Here is a 15863-nt window from a genome sequence, read left to right as displayed (position 1 = left end):
AACGAGACTTAGCCTTAGCGATCTAAACGAAAGTCGTAGAATATGTTAAAATAAGAACATCGATAAAAAGAACGCCCAAATCTGACTTCGTATGAAGAAGTTATGATTTTTCGAAGTTTCAAATTAGTAGTGTAACAAGAAAAAGATGGGCGAAAACGGATATCGGATGAAGAAGTTATGAGAATTTAACAGACCAATCCTGTCCCGGCCTGTTAATAATATAACTTTTAAAATAGAGCCAAAATTAGCCGACAAAGTCTAAACAAAAATTGTAGAGTGCATTCCCGCCTTCGCGTGGATATAAAAAACGTAAAAAACGGAGCTCGTATGCGAAAGTTATGATTTTTAGAAGTCGAGAGTGAAATTTGCGAAGTCTGATGCAAAAATGATGACGTGGCATGATCTAGGTCGTTCCTTGTTGCCCACGACTCGCTTTGGGATGGATGACAGCTGGCTCGCTACGCAGCGCGTACAAGAAGAGAACGCCCCGCGTCCGAGGCTGGGTACGCCCAGCGTACTTCGGTTCTTATCTCTTCCGATGAAATGCGAGACAGCTGGGTCCAGGTGGCGCCTTATCCGAAGAACGCCCAGCGTAATCCGAGGCCTTGCTGGGTATAAAAAGGGACGAGGGTCTCCAGCATTTTCACACCAATTCTTCTTCTTTATGTCACTACTTTCGCTCTCTAGCTCCCCTAAACCCTAGGAAAACCCTTTAGCTCCCGAGGGAAGCCCCGAGGCTCCCGGAGTCCCGAGAAAAAGAGTCTTTCGGTTTCGAAACGCTGCTCCAATTAAGTTCCGGTTTTCGATAAAATTCGTTGTAAGTGTGCTACGCTCACGCAATTTTTAATATAGCTTTCAAATAATTATAGGAATGTTATTAGGTCCTTAAAATAATTATTTGGGCTATTATTATAAGTTATATTGAGTGTTATCAACGCTTATATAATAATAATAATAGTCAGACTAATTAATTTTTCGCGGTTATCGTTAGACTAAACCCTAGTGGTATTGGTACTAGGTTTTATTGAAGGAAAATCGTTTTGAGAGTATCGAAGCGCTGTCCGAGTGCTGAGTCACCACCTTTCAAGTGAGTGCATGGTCCCCTTCAACTTACACATAGATATGAAGTACTTACTACGTGCTATGTGTGCATATTGTCTGTTTACTTGCTGTCTATGCTCGGTAAACGATTTTATACATTTTTTAAATGATTTAAACTGTATATGTATTTTATATCTACAAATATGTTGGGATAAAACATGGGTAGATGAAATGGTTTCTGTGTGACAAAAATAAAATGAGGAAGAGGTAATATAGACCATGAGGTAAGGGTGAGAGGTGAACCATGAGAAAAGCCTTTTTCCCAATTGATGGCCCCGTCATCCAGCAGAGTATGGATGACAACCACATACTATTCTAGACAGTCCAGTGGACACTAGCAGGCTTGCAACCTGTAGGTGTTTTGAACTGTGTATTCACCAGGTGTACTCTAAAAACCCATCGACATGTATTGCGAATAGAGTCTCGGAAACGATACCGTCGATAAACGAGATAAAACCCATTGACCTGTATTGCGAGAGGAGTCTCGGAAACGATATTGTCAATAAACGAGATAAACCTTGGGAACTATGGATTTAGTACCCGTTGAGTAAACCTTGGCAACGATGGATTTCGTTCCTATTCCTTAGGATAACCCTTAGGAATAAATAAACAAGGAATAGCTGAATTCTTAGAGTAGAATAAGGAAGATAATGGGGATGGGTAATTGGGTTGATTGTTTAAATACTTAAACATAATAATTTATATTATTGTGGGTTGAAAACCCTATGTACTCACCAAGTTTCCCAACCTGACCCACTCAGTTTATTTACATCGCATGTGTTGTTATGAAGTCACATTACACTGAGAGATTAAAGAGATGTAGATCACTAGTGTAAATAAATGTAAGTTCCGTTTATGCTTATGTTTCTGTATTGACGATGACATCCCAAACGTTTTAACATAAATAAAATACGTTTCTTCGAAAATGTTTTGATAACGTATTTATCGTGTTTTTTTGGGAACAAATTCCGCAACATTTTTATGAAAAGAAGTACTCTGATTTTTATAAAGCATAAACAAAACCGGTCTTTTCTGGCCGTGATTTTGGGGATGTCACACTCTCCCCAACAGATGAGAGTAAGACACCTCCTCCTATACAACAACTCCAAGGGAGGATACAAATGCTCGAATGGTGACTGTTGTTATAGGAAAACTCAACCAATGGAAAATACGTGTCCCAACTCCCTCTGAAGTCCAACACACATGGCCAAAGCATGTCCTCGAGCGTCTGAATCGTCCGCTCACTATGTCCGTCCGTCTGTGGGTGGTAAGTGGTACTGAAATGCAGTCTTGTACCCAACTCCTCATGGAACTTCTTCCAGAACCTGGAAGTGAAACGCACATCTCGATCTGACACAATCGAGATCGGCACACCATGCCGCGATACCACCTCCCTCACATACACCTCCGCCAACCTCTCTGCGGAAGAGCTCTCACTGATAGCAAGAAAATGAGCGCTCTTTGTCAGCCGGTCAACGATCACCCAAATTGCATCGACACCTCTCGCAGTCCTCGGCAATTTGGTGATAAAGTCCATGGAAATCTGTTCTCACTTCCACTGGGGAATCTCAAGTGGCTGCAACTTGCCATGTGGAAACTGGTGCTCGACCTTAACCCTATGGCAGGTCAAGCACCTCTCTACAAACCACGCCACATGCCTCTTCATGCAGGGCCACCAATAGCTCTCTTCAGGTCCAAATACATCTTAGTGGCCCGGGGATGGATCGAAAACCTTGACTTGTGCGCCTCCTCCATCAAAATGGTACGTGCCCCGCCCTCAAATGGTACCCAAATCCGGCCCTGGAAGGTCATAAGCCCTCGGCTATCGGCAATGAACTCAGATACCTTCCCGATCACTCGTTCTCTCTTGCGGTTCTCCGGTCTCATAACCTCTACCTGGGCCTCTAGAATGGTGTCCAACACCGGAGTCATCACTGTCAACCTCATACAAACATCCCGTATCGGGGCACTCTCCGTCCTACGACTCAAGGCATCGGCTACAACATTAGCCTTGCCCGGGTGGTACAGGATCTCGCACTCATAATCCTTTACCACATTCAACCATCTCCTCTGGCGCATGTTCAGGTTGGGCTGATCCATCAGATATTTCAAGCTCTTGTGGTCTGTGTATATGGTACATCGAACCTCATACAAATAGTGACGCCAGATCTTGAGGGCGAACACCACAGCCCCCAACTCCAGATCATGTGTAGGATACCTCGTCTCATGAGGCTTCAGCTGCCTCGATGCGTATGCTATCACATGCCCTCTCTGCATCAGCACCGCACCCAATCCCGATATCGACGCGTCACAATATACTACAAAATCCTCCATTCCCTCCGGAAGGGCTAATAATGGGGCTTCGCACAATCTCTGGCGAAGTGTCTCGAATGAGGCCTGCTGTTCTGGGCCCCAACTGAGAGCCACGCCCTTCCGGATCAGTCTGGTGAGAGGAACAACAATCCTGGAGAAATCCTTGATAAATCTCCGATATTAACCGGCCAACCCCAGAAAACTCCTGATCTCTGAAGGGGATCTCGACACCTCCCAACTCTGACTTGATCGTACACACTGCTCTTTTCAAAAACTTTTTATGAGAAAAATTTGTGATTTTATTTTGAAAATCTCTCAAATCCTTAGTTTGAGTTCAGATACGCCCGAAGGTGCACCCGAATCCCTCAAACCAAGGCTCTGATACCAACTTGTAACACCCAAAATTTTCAAATAATTTTTTTCACATTTTAAAAACACACTTTCATTCATAAATATTATAAAAATGTCATTGTATCACATATCAATCCATAGAAACACAACCCAAGATCATAATGTATAAAAACTCCTCATGTGTGTACTGATCATGCCGACACCTTCCCACGATCCTCACTGGTACCTGAAACACATAACACAACACTGTAAGCATAAATGCTTAGTGAGTTCCCCAAAATACTGCATATAACACATAATAGGCACTCGAGGCTATAACACTGTGGACCCTCCGGTCCTAACTCTGTGGACCCTCTGGTCCTAACTTTATGAACCTTCCAGTTCTAACCCTGTGAAGCTCCCGGTTCTAACTCTGTAAACTTTGGAACATACACAACATGAATCACATAGAAATAATGCAGTGCATCACAATCACATAAATAACATACAAGATACTCTGCCATATAACTCTAATTACCACTCTAGGTAAAGTATAATGAGAAGACTCACCTCGGGTAACTCGGTAAAATCTGGTCTAGCCTCCGCCTAATCACATGGAATAAGCACTCTAATCAATACAACTCTCAAGGCTAGACTATTCCCTCTCTTAGCACTCTCATAAGGGTAAAATACCATTTTACCCCTCTCATGGCTCAAAGACCTCAATATTGACCAAACCCTAAAAGTCAACAAAAGTCAACTCTCCAGGTTACGCTGCACGTACCAAACCTGTACGCTGGGTGTAGTCGACGACCTCACAGAAACGGGGAACGCGACCCCCTACGCCGCGCGTACTGGGATTACGTCCCGCGTAACTCCCAGTTTCAGACTCCTTAGCTTTTGGGGTCTTAAACAGTTAATACGCACGTCTAACTTTCATATCTGACCATCTCTAAGCCTCTTAATCCATAAAGTTGGTGACTTTAAGCCTTTGCATGGCTGTAAAAGTCACCAAAACCCATAACATTCCATTTCCAACCCTAGAAAAGCTCATAGCTCAAGCATGACCCCATAACAACGACCAAGTTGGGATTTTTATGGATCTACATCACTTATATCACTGAAATGGGACATATCTAGGTCCATGGAGTCCCTTATGCTCATAAAGTCTCCACCTTTGGGACTTTAACCCTAGAAATGGTCCATGCAACACCAAACCAAAATAAAGAGGAAAGTTTTGAGCTTTTTACCTCTAGATGAAGCTGCTCCCTCTGAAGAACTCAGATCTAAACTTGAACCTCAAACTCTAGCCTCCACAAGCTCCTCTCCTTCTTCTTTACTAACACACAAAGGCACTTTTAGCTCAAAACACTCACACACAAGCTTAAGGACGAAGGAAATGCTCTCTTAGGGTTTCACTCTCTGATATAGTGGCTGAGGATAAAGCCTTAGCATTCCTTATATAGTGCACATGCCAAATATTAGGGTTTGCATCTGGGCCCGCTACGCCCAACATAACCCTGGGTACGCCTAGCGTGCCTAGGTGAGTCCGCGTCCATATTAAGCGCATGAGTACGCGCAACGTACTCTCCAGTACACCCAGCGTACTCATTTGCTACAATTTTCACCCAATGGCTAATCTTGACAACTTGACAAAAGATAAGGGTTAAATACCTGTATCTGAATTTCGGGATGTTACACAATGATATAATCCGATTTATATGAAAAAATACGTAACAAAAATCTTAATAAAAAATCATACTAAGCAAATTAAATTAATCGTGAACATATAAAAAAATATTAAAATGAATCAATAGAACCACTGTTCAAAATTAAATGGGTATGTTTGGTACACCGCTGGAAGTTCAAAACTAGAAGTTAGTAGTTTTAAATTTTATATATATAAAAGTATTCAACAAAAACAATGAGAAGCTTTTTGATATAAAATTAAATAAAAACGAAAAACTTTGTGTTGTGTTTGATGCATTAACTAAAAAACTAACTTATGGTTTATAAGTTTGTCTAACAATACATAATGTCAAATAAATTATAAAAAATTAGTTTACAAATTATTTTGTGTGATCTTGTCAAATACTAACTTATAATTAACTTAAAAGATAAGCTATTTTATTCTAGCTTTACTTTTTTTATCATTATCATATGAGAATCGTTTCACTAACCTAATCATTATTGAGTTTATTATTTAATAATCATATTTTTATTACTAACTTTAATAATATTGTAACATCTATGTTTACGGGCTTGCCATTTTTAGCAATGTAATAGTCTAGGTTAACCTTTGTAACCCATTTTGAAATAATAAGAAAGTATTATGTGTTTTGTGTTTAATTGTTTAATTATGTGGTCTGATTAATTAAGAATAAAAATAAGCGTCAAAATTTAAGTGTAAAATGAACGGAATATCTTTGGTTAATGTTGTAGTAGTTAAAACGAGGTTTTCGAATATATATAGAACGCCCAAATCTGACTTCGTATGAGGAAGTTATGATTTATCGAAGTTTCGACTTAGCGGTGTGCAGCCTGAAATACTCGATTTGAGATCGAGCAGTTTTTAGCCGAAGAAATCTAAATGAGAATCGAAGATCTCATTGTTGGTATCGAAGCGATAAAAAGTTAGGCGAGAACGGACGTCAAACGAAGAAGTTATGAATTTATAACGAAGTTTTTCTGTTGCGGCCTATTAAAAATAAATAATAAAAATAAAATCAAAATTAGCCGACGGAGTCTAAACGAAAGTTGTAGAGCATAGTCTCACCTTTCCGTGGATATAAAGAACGTCGAAAACGGAGTTCGTATGAAGAAGATATGAATTTCCGAAGTTTGATAAATAAATTGTAATTATTTTTAAATCAAAAATCCGGCATTATCCGAAGGCCGAGTCACCAGTCCGATCCGACGTACGCCCCGCGTACTTCGAGAGTGTCGACACTTCGGATGACGCATGCAGTGACGATTTCGGAAGCAGTACGCGTTGCGTACTGCAGTACGCGCTGCGTACTGCAGTACGCCCCGCGTACTCCGAGGCTCCAGCCTCTATAAAAGGGATCCGAAGGCAGCCGACTATTTTGCCAATTTCTTCTCTTCTCTCTCCCGTTTTGCATCGTTTTGCGTGCCAGAAATACCCCGAAGCCCCGGTATTATTCTCTAGCCCCGAGGCAAGTCCCGAGATCCCGAAGATCCCGAGAAGTGCGGTCCTCGAGCTGAAGCTCTGCCCGCGAGAAGTTTGATTTTTGTGGAGATCTTCCAGATCTGCTGTGGATTACTACTTCTGCAAGTCGTAGTGCTGTCCGATCATCTTCTGATCAAGTGAGTGTATACTACCTTTCATAAACACGATAATAATACAAGTGCGGTTTGAGTGTATTAAGTAAATTGTGGTTTACATGTGTGAGGGTGCAGTTACTTTCTTCTAACGAGTAACTATGAAGTATTTTATATGATATACTTGTTATGTGTATATTTTGTGATTGTATGTGTGAATGGATATTCACTTTATTCTATCTCATAGATCTGAATTGTTTTCTATGGAATACGTGTTATGTGGTATGCCTCATCTGTTATGTGGAATATATATTGAATGAAAATGATATACAGGTTTTAAACTATGTATGAAAATATATTCTTATCTACTAATATGTTGGGTAGAACATGGGTAGATAGTTGGTGTGTAATAAACAGATGAGAGGCCTCGATGTTGTTGTTGTTGTTGATCTAGTTATTCAGCGGAGTATGGATAACGACCACGGACTCTTTCTAGACAGTCCAGTGGAACGCTAGCAGGTTCATAACCTGTAGGTGTTGTGAACGATGTGTTCACCGGTGTACTCTATCCCCCTCATGGTTGCCTTTAGGATATCTATTGTTGAGGAAACCCCTTCGCAGTGATGTCCGTCTCGATGAAAATCCTAGATTAGGTTCCTTGAGATAGTTGTTGTTTTAGGGACGTAAAGTGAGGATAACGGGAATGGGTAATCGGGATAGTGATTGGTTGGTGAAATTAAATATAATTTAATTATTGTGGGTTGAAAACTCTATATGCTCATCAGGCTCCCAAGCTTGACCCACTCAGTTTTATTTGTATTACAGGAAGTGGCACAAGGGCGTAAGATGGATGGATCATCTTGTTGTTTTGTTTACAAGTCTGTATATGTATATATTTGTTGAATGACTTGTAATGTTTATCGTTTATGCTTCATGGTCTGTATCGGAACATGACATCCCGAGTTTTGATTATATAATGAAATGCATCTCTTGATGAAATGCTTTGATAAATATTATTTTATCATGTTTTGTTTTGGGAACAAATTCCGCAACTCTTTCAAATCAAAAGGATTTACTCTGAAATTATTTAAAAGCATAAATGAAAATCGGTCTTTTCTGGCCGTGATTTTGGGGATGTCACAAATATTAATAATTTTAAACTTATTTTTTTAATAAGATAAAAAAATATAACATTAATATAGTCATTATAATATAATAATATAAGTAATATTATAAAAAATAAAATTCCAAATAATTTTTCAGCAAATTTTTTATCTTTGTTTTTAGTCGTAAACCCACAAAATTAATATATTTTATTTTTTTCCGTTTCCATAAACCAAACATAATTGATTGTAAAAAAATTTATAATATATATATATATATATATATATATATATATATATATATATATATATATATATATATATATATATATATATATATATAGAGAGAGAGAGAGAGAGAGAGAGAGGGAGAGAGAGAAAATTTTATATTGTGTAAATTCTAAATTATATATATATATATATATATATATATATATATATATATATATATATATATATATATATATATATATGTTATAACATTGTGGGATTGAAATCCATATATACTCACCAGGTTTTCCAAACATAACCCACTCAATATTTTTGTATTACAGGTATCGATACAAAGACACATTACACTGAGAGATTAAAGAGATGTATATCAGTAGTGTAGATAAATGTAATCCAGTTTATGCTTATGTGTTTGTATTGACCAGGACATCCTAAATGTTTTAAAACGAATAAAATACATCTCTTCGGAGATGCTTGGATAAAGTATTTATCATGTTTTCTGGGAATAAATTCCGCAACAGTTTTCTTTAAATGATTACTCTGATTTTAAAACAAAGCATAAACAAATCGGTATTTTATGGCTGTGAAATTTGGGGATGTCACATATAAGTTATATAATTATGTGATCATTACATACTAAGCTTCTAATAACAATACTTACTTTACTGTATTTTTTTTATCGGTAGCACACTATCTCATCGTCGATCGAGCGTAGACGAGACGAGGCTTGGTGGACGATTGCGCCGTCAATATTCAACAATGATACATATGACTGAAGTGACATGACTGACGGATCCGTTTATCCAACTTGATCAGAGTGTGATACTGTATAATTATGGTTCGATTACATTACCTAAATAATAGTAATTTATAATATAATGTTATTTGATGATTAACTAGTTCCAACCTTTTGTGTAGTTTTACATCCCTATCAATATGTTGAGTGCTCATTGGTTTTTTAGGTGCTTTGGATTTGAAAATATTCAAAACTACTATACACGTTAGTCACTGGAAGAGCGGCTATTGTTCAAAAGTCGAGTCTTGGTTTATAGCTATCTGAGCTCGCATCCACAAACTCCTAATGAGTATCAAGTATTGGGGTACCAACTGGTGTAGTCCCCATTCATATGTTTAAAACGACGCTAGAAAAGGCCTAGACGCACAACAACATATTGACAGTAGAGGGGATTGTATGATTTTTTGTGTTGGTTCTTGGAGATGTTGATCGCGAGTAAATCGTATTTGATAGAGAGTGAAAACGATATATGGGTCATGTCATCTCGTAAACGATTGTCGAAAATATTTTGGGATATGAGAACAAAATCTATTTGAACATTGTACTATGATTTTAAAAGAAATCCCTTAAGTTTATGGTTTTTTTTTTTTTTTTTTTTTGTAGAGTTTAAGATTACATTGCAATTTACATTTTATAAAAACAAATACTATATAAAACAAAAAAAAAACACAAAACACACACATATATATATATATATATATATATATATATATATATATATATATATCTTAAATATTACTAAAAGAGAAACCTTATGATATCATCTTAAATAATCTGGACCATTGATTGTATTTCAATCTTATTTTTTCCACCCTTAGATCAAATTGCTGACATCATCTTCCCGATATGGAATGTATTTAATTCCAATAAATGCTTTCCAATCATCAATCAATAACTTACATTCGTTGAAATGGAATGTATTTAATTCCAATAAAAACTTTCCATATTTTACATCTTGAATTTTCAGTTATGAAGATTTTAATATGGTCAATTTTAAAATCATATTACTAACAAATCATTTCAATCAAGACCTTAATATCAACCATTAATATAAATCCGTTTATATTAGTAAGCCATTAATATAAAATCTTTTTTTATTAGGAAATTATTAATACCGAAAAATCATATTCAAATTATCACATACATATACGATTGATCATTGAATCCGCGGCTCACATTTATTTTCAATCGTTTCTTTTCTTCAAACATTCTTCTACAACATCGTTAATATAGCTTATAACTTTCATCATCATTCTCTGTTATAAACATTCGCTCTTGTGAGCTAGAAGGTCAGTATTTTCTTTCGCTTTTTATATTTTTTTCGATTATTTTTTGTTCCTATGTCAAATGTATGTATTCACATATTTCGATTTTCTTTGTCACAAATTACATGAAATCAGTTAACTATTTTTTTGAAACTTTTCAAATAAACATGAAAAGATATTAGGTACCTTTAACAAAACAAAAATTAACTATCTTGGGAACTGACATTAATTACAAAAATGTTACTTTTATATATTAGAGATGATTATGATTTTTTTTATTTTTATGTCATAAGAATCCGGTTAATTTTGGCATGATTTTAAAATATCATTGAAATTATTGTGTTTTTGTATATCATATCAACCTACTTTTTTATTTTTATATAGTAACAATAAAATTTATTAATTTACACAACAAATATAGATATTTCAAATTTTGTAATATTATTATACCTTACAAAATACAACTCCCTCCAAAATAAATTTTCGCCAGTAATTTCATCTATAATTTCAACAAATTTAAATTTGTATTTTCTTTATATAATTTTTTTTAATGATCCTGATTTTGTTTCTCCAAAAGTATATCAAACATTTACGTCTTAGATAATGCTGCCCTATTATAATTATTAATTTCCAAAAATATATCCGTTTAATGAGGAATTTGATATAATAAAGGAAGTGAATGTTAATTAAAATGAGATATATATTCCATAATTATTACATGAGTTTATTAAAAAAAATTATATCAAGGTGTAAACATTAAGCATTTTTAAAGTGAAATTTCAGAATACATACAAACGATGATGTTGTACAATGAAATATAAAATTAAATAGACTGAAAAAAAACACTATTAAAGCAGTCAATCTTGAAAATAACATAGTTATGAAAAATTATAAAGTAAGATAAAAATTATAAGATATTAGGAGATTTGTAAAAAGTACATTTAGTAAAAGCGTTACGGTTATTAGAAAAAATAAGACCGTTAAGATTAGTGAAAATACAATATATAAACTAAATTATCACAATAGTAATGAAATGTCATTATTTGATATTTCATATAATTGAAAGATATATCAAATTACATTGATGATATACTAAAAATATTCAAAGTTGCGCCAAAACGAATGCAAAGTTCTTGCGAGCACTAAATAAATAAGAACAAACATAAAAGCTAGCATTTATATTCATAATCAATTTTAAATAAACTAATCATGATTTAGAAAAGAATCTTCATTGATGATATACTAAAATTAAATCTATATAACATTTAACATTTTATAAATTATATTACATAACTTTATTTGAATAAATGAAATAGTTGTCAATATTTAATGCAATAGAAAAAACGGTATATTGGTTGTCAATATATGTTTAAATTAGGTAACATTATTATGCAATGAACGTCTAATTAAAATGCTTATAAATATATAAATATCATAACTATATGAGACGAGGAAAGTCGGTCAACTAATAAAACAAAAAATGATGTCTACAAAGAGATCTTTCAATGATTATATATATTTATCGTTTTCAATGTATTTTCTATACATTTCAATAATACCAATAATCATATATTTTTTTTATAATCATTATACAATATCTATAAACGATTATATGTTTTTTATGTGTTTCCCGCGTTTAACGCGGGCTATAATCTAGTATATATATATATATATATATATATATATATATATATATATATATATATATATATATATTTGGAAACGATTGTTCGAAATCCTACTTTGTTATTCCGGAAGTCTCTTCGGAACAAAATGATTATTTAAAAAAAAAGAAAAAAAAAGCTTAGGTTATTTTCTTTGAAAAAGACTTATAAGGTTTAAATTACTCAATTTAAAAAAAAAAAAAATACCATTTTGTAGTTTTATTTTATTAATGAATTTTTTTTACTTGTTAAATTATGAAATAGGAAAGTTTTGATTGTGATTTATCGTAGTATCTGATGCGTTTTAACTTTTGCGAACATAATGTCTTTATGACTGCAGTCTACCGCGTCTATGATAAAACCCTTATTCCCACCCAAAAAGCTTAAACCCTAACTCCAATTCCAGAGCAGTTATAGGTTTGAGTGTTCAATTAATCTGTAAATTACATAAAATGGCTTTAATGGAGACGGCGGCGAGTATGATTTTCACCGATTATTCATCATCTTCTTCTTCAACAGCTCGACTTCTTCACTTCACTAGCAGCAGAGTTCAGAAGTTCCCCAACACGATTTCTCATTTTCGCCGCTCAAATACCCTTAAGTTTGGCATATCAAACCCTAAATTTCCCAGAACCATTATCACTTACTGCTCATCTGCATCCCCCAGTGGTAACTTCCTCATATTATTGTCGATATTACTTCCCACACCCTAAATAAAAGCCGAGACATTTCGTATTCTGTTTGACATGGTTTGTTCTATAAATTCAGTCTTGGATTTAGTTCTTAAGTTTCTTTTTGATAATTTAATGCCCTTGTCAATTTTGAGGTTGAAAATAAGTTTCTTTTTCACTTGCATGCGTTTGATCTCACTATTATCCTCCATAACTGATATCAGTTCCTTTCCATTTGATTGATATCACACCGAATCCCTTGAATCTTTGATTGATTTGTGTTATAAAGAAGTAAAAACCTCACAAATTAGTTATCTTGCAGCTGTACAGGTAACTGAGGAGGCATCTGCAACGATCATTGATGGAAAGCGTGTTGCAAAAGACATAAGGGAAGAAGTTGCTGTTGAAATATCGAGAATGAAGGACAAGATTGGAATTGTCCCTGGGTTGGCAGTTATTCTTGTTGGAGATAGGAAGGATTCTGCAACTTATGTACGTAACAAAAAGAAAGCTTGCGACTCTGTGGGAATTAATTCCTATGAAGTCAGGTTGGCTGAGGATTCTACTGAAGAAGAAGTTGTCAACCACATCTCAAAGTTTAATGATGATCCCTCTGTACATGGAATACTTGTTCAACTACCTTTGCCTCGTGTAAGATTATTATTTCTTTGTGATTATAATCTATATGTATAGATAGATTCTAATTCATTTCTTGGATCAGCATATGGATGAAGAAAAAATCTTAGATGCTGTTTGCATTGAGAAAGATGTTGATGGATTCCACCCTGAGAATATGGGTCGTTTAGCCATGCGAGGGAGAGAACCGTCATTTGTTCCCTGCACACCTAAAGGATGCATAGAGTTGTTGCATAGATATGACATTCCCATCAAAGGAAAAAGGGCAGTGGTCATTGGCAGGAGCAACATTGTTGGAACGCCTGCTGCTTTCTTGCTTCAAGTATACAATTCTACTTTCATCTTTTTTCTTATTAATACACTCAACTTTGAAAAGCCTCCCCAATAAAATAATGGCATTGAGAATTACATTGCTATAATTGTTAGATTTTCCAAAGTACAATATGCTGTAATAGGAAGATATGAAACTATGTTGCTATTAATTATATATATATTGTTGTTTTGGTTTAGAGAGAAGATGCTACGGTGACTGTTGTCCACTCAAGAACAGAAAATGCGGAAGAGATCACTAGAGAAGCTGACATCATCATATCAGCAGTGGGCCAACCAAATATGGTGAGGGGTAGTTGGGTCAAACCTGGTGCAGTTATAATTGATGTTGGAATCAATCCAGTTGAGGTTAGTTTCTATTTCATCTCTTTTTTTGTCCAACTATTCACTGATCTGAAAAGGGAAAATTGCAGGAAATATCAACCTACTTTACTCGTATATTTTATTTTTACCCATAATAGCGATGTACTTAATTTTTTTTTTTTTACCAATAATAGCAACATTACTGTATTTTATACCAATAATAGCAAATGTACATACATTTTGGTACCAATATGGGTAATAATGTACTTTATTTGTTACATATTGCTACTATTGGTAAAGAATGTAAGTACATTGCTTATAAAGAAATGTAAGTGTGTTGCTATAAAGGTTTACATAATCATATTGTGTATTATAGCATCCTATTTTCATTTCGTTTGATTACGGTATTATACTTTTACTTTTTTTTTTTTTCTTATGAAGACATCATACTTTGAATAATCTACCCATTTAAAAGCTTTGTACTTCAAATTATATATATATATATATATATATATATATATATATATATATATATATATATATATATAATAAAAGCGTTTTTTTTTTTTTTTTTTTTGAAAAAAATGATGAACAGGATCCGGATTGCACGCGAGGATATCGGTTGGTGGGGGACATTTGTTACGAGGAGGCAAGGAAGGTTGCTTCAGCAATCACTCCGGTTCCTGGAGGAGTGGGCCCAATGACCATCGCTATGCTTCTCTCCAATACTCTTTTATCTGCCAAAAGAATTCATAACTTTAGTTGATTTTCTTTTTCTTTCAAATTATGTAATAAGTTATGAGTTGTATGGAATTTTATAGACATTTCCCCCTTCATGCCCCCCTTCGGATACAAAGAGAGATGGATGCAATCTCGTTTTATATTTTCCATCATATATTTCTTTGTAGTTGGTTTATTTATCATATTTATCTTTCCATTATTCCCAAATTATGGTTTTAATGAACATCAGCTGCCTATATCTCCACCAAATCTCCGATGCATCTTGATTCAAAAAATATAAAATCCTTAAAACAAAAAGATAACCATCGAAATTAAAAAAGGATTAGAATTTTATATGACAAAAGTTGTTAAACATACATCCAAAAAATATAAAATCCTTAAAGCAAAAAGATAACCATCGAAATTAAAAAAGGATTAGAATTTTATATGACAAAAGTTGTTAAACAATTGTCAAGAATATTGTAAAGTTTTACCAAAAATTGATAGCTTGTGGATTGTTGGACGTATGATATTATTTGGGATGAACTATAGTAATACGTTTAGATTGAGAGGGTTTTGGTCAGAACTGATGGTCATATGGAATATGAAAATGTTTCCATAATAAAGAGATGATTATAAAATCTAAATGTGAGCTGAAAACTTTAATGCAAGAGAAATGTGTAAGGAGTGTATCTTGAATTTGAGACTTTATAACCATTGAATTGTTCCGAGTAACAAGTTTAAGTGGAACATTATGTATTATCGAAGGATGTTAGAATCTTGACATCACCGAAGGTCAATGCATGTAAAGATGAAATTTCACTACATCTTAGATAACGATAAAAATGAAGAATTGTGAAATGAGCATCGTTGGAGTAATGTTCATTCGATCTGTTCATAAAGAAAAGGCCATAGAGAGACATAGTATTCATGTTTATAACATGGCATGACTGATGTTATTTAAATTCAAGTGATCAGTTGATTTCACGAAACAATCTACAACGAAAAAAATCGTAATTGTTATTGTAACACCTCAAATTTTAAACCAATTTTTATTTTTTTTTTATTTTTAAATTACCAAAATATTGTTCATAAACCAAGTCATCAAAATCATAAGT

The 15863-nt window shown here is 34.4% G+C and overlaps 1 protein-coding gene across 1 annotated transcript; it reads left to right on the top strand.

Moving 5' to 3' along the window:
* Nucleotides 1-12375: 12375 nt before the first annotated feature.
* On the top strand, nucleotides 12376-14920 carry LOC111912892 (bifunctional protein FolD 4, chloroplastic). The gene is made up of 5 exons (XM_023908629.3): nucleotides 12376-12754; nucleotides 13079-13407; nucleotides 13478-13714; nucleotides 13903-14070; nucleotides 14621-14920. The coding sequence occupies exons 1-5, from the start codon at nucleotides 12538-12540 to the stop codon at nucleotides 14789-14791; spliced, it is 1122 nt and encodes a 373-aa protein (XP_023764397.1). The 5' UTR covers nucleotides 12376-12537; the 3' UTR covers nucleotides 14792-14920.
* Nucleotides 14921-15863: the final 943 nt, after the last annotated feature.

Source organism: Lactuca sativa, chromosome 7, assembly GCF_002870075.4.
Source record: "Lactuca sativa cultivar Salinas chromosome 7, Lsat_Salinas_v11, whole genome shotgun sequence".
Taxonomy (NCBI): domain Eukaryota; kingdom Viridiplantae; phylum Streptophyta; class Magnoliopsida; order Asterales; family Asteraceae; genus Lactuca; species Lactuca sativa.
The sequence above is the reverse complement of the archived record's forward strand: the minus strand, read 5'-3'. Positions and strand labels throughout refer to the sequence as shown.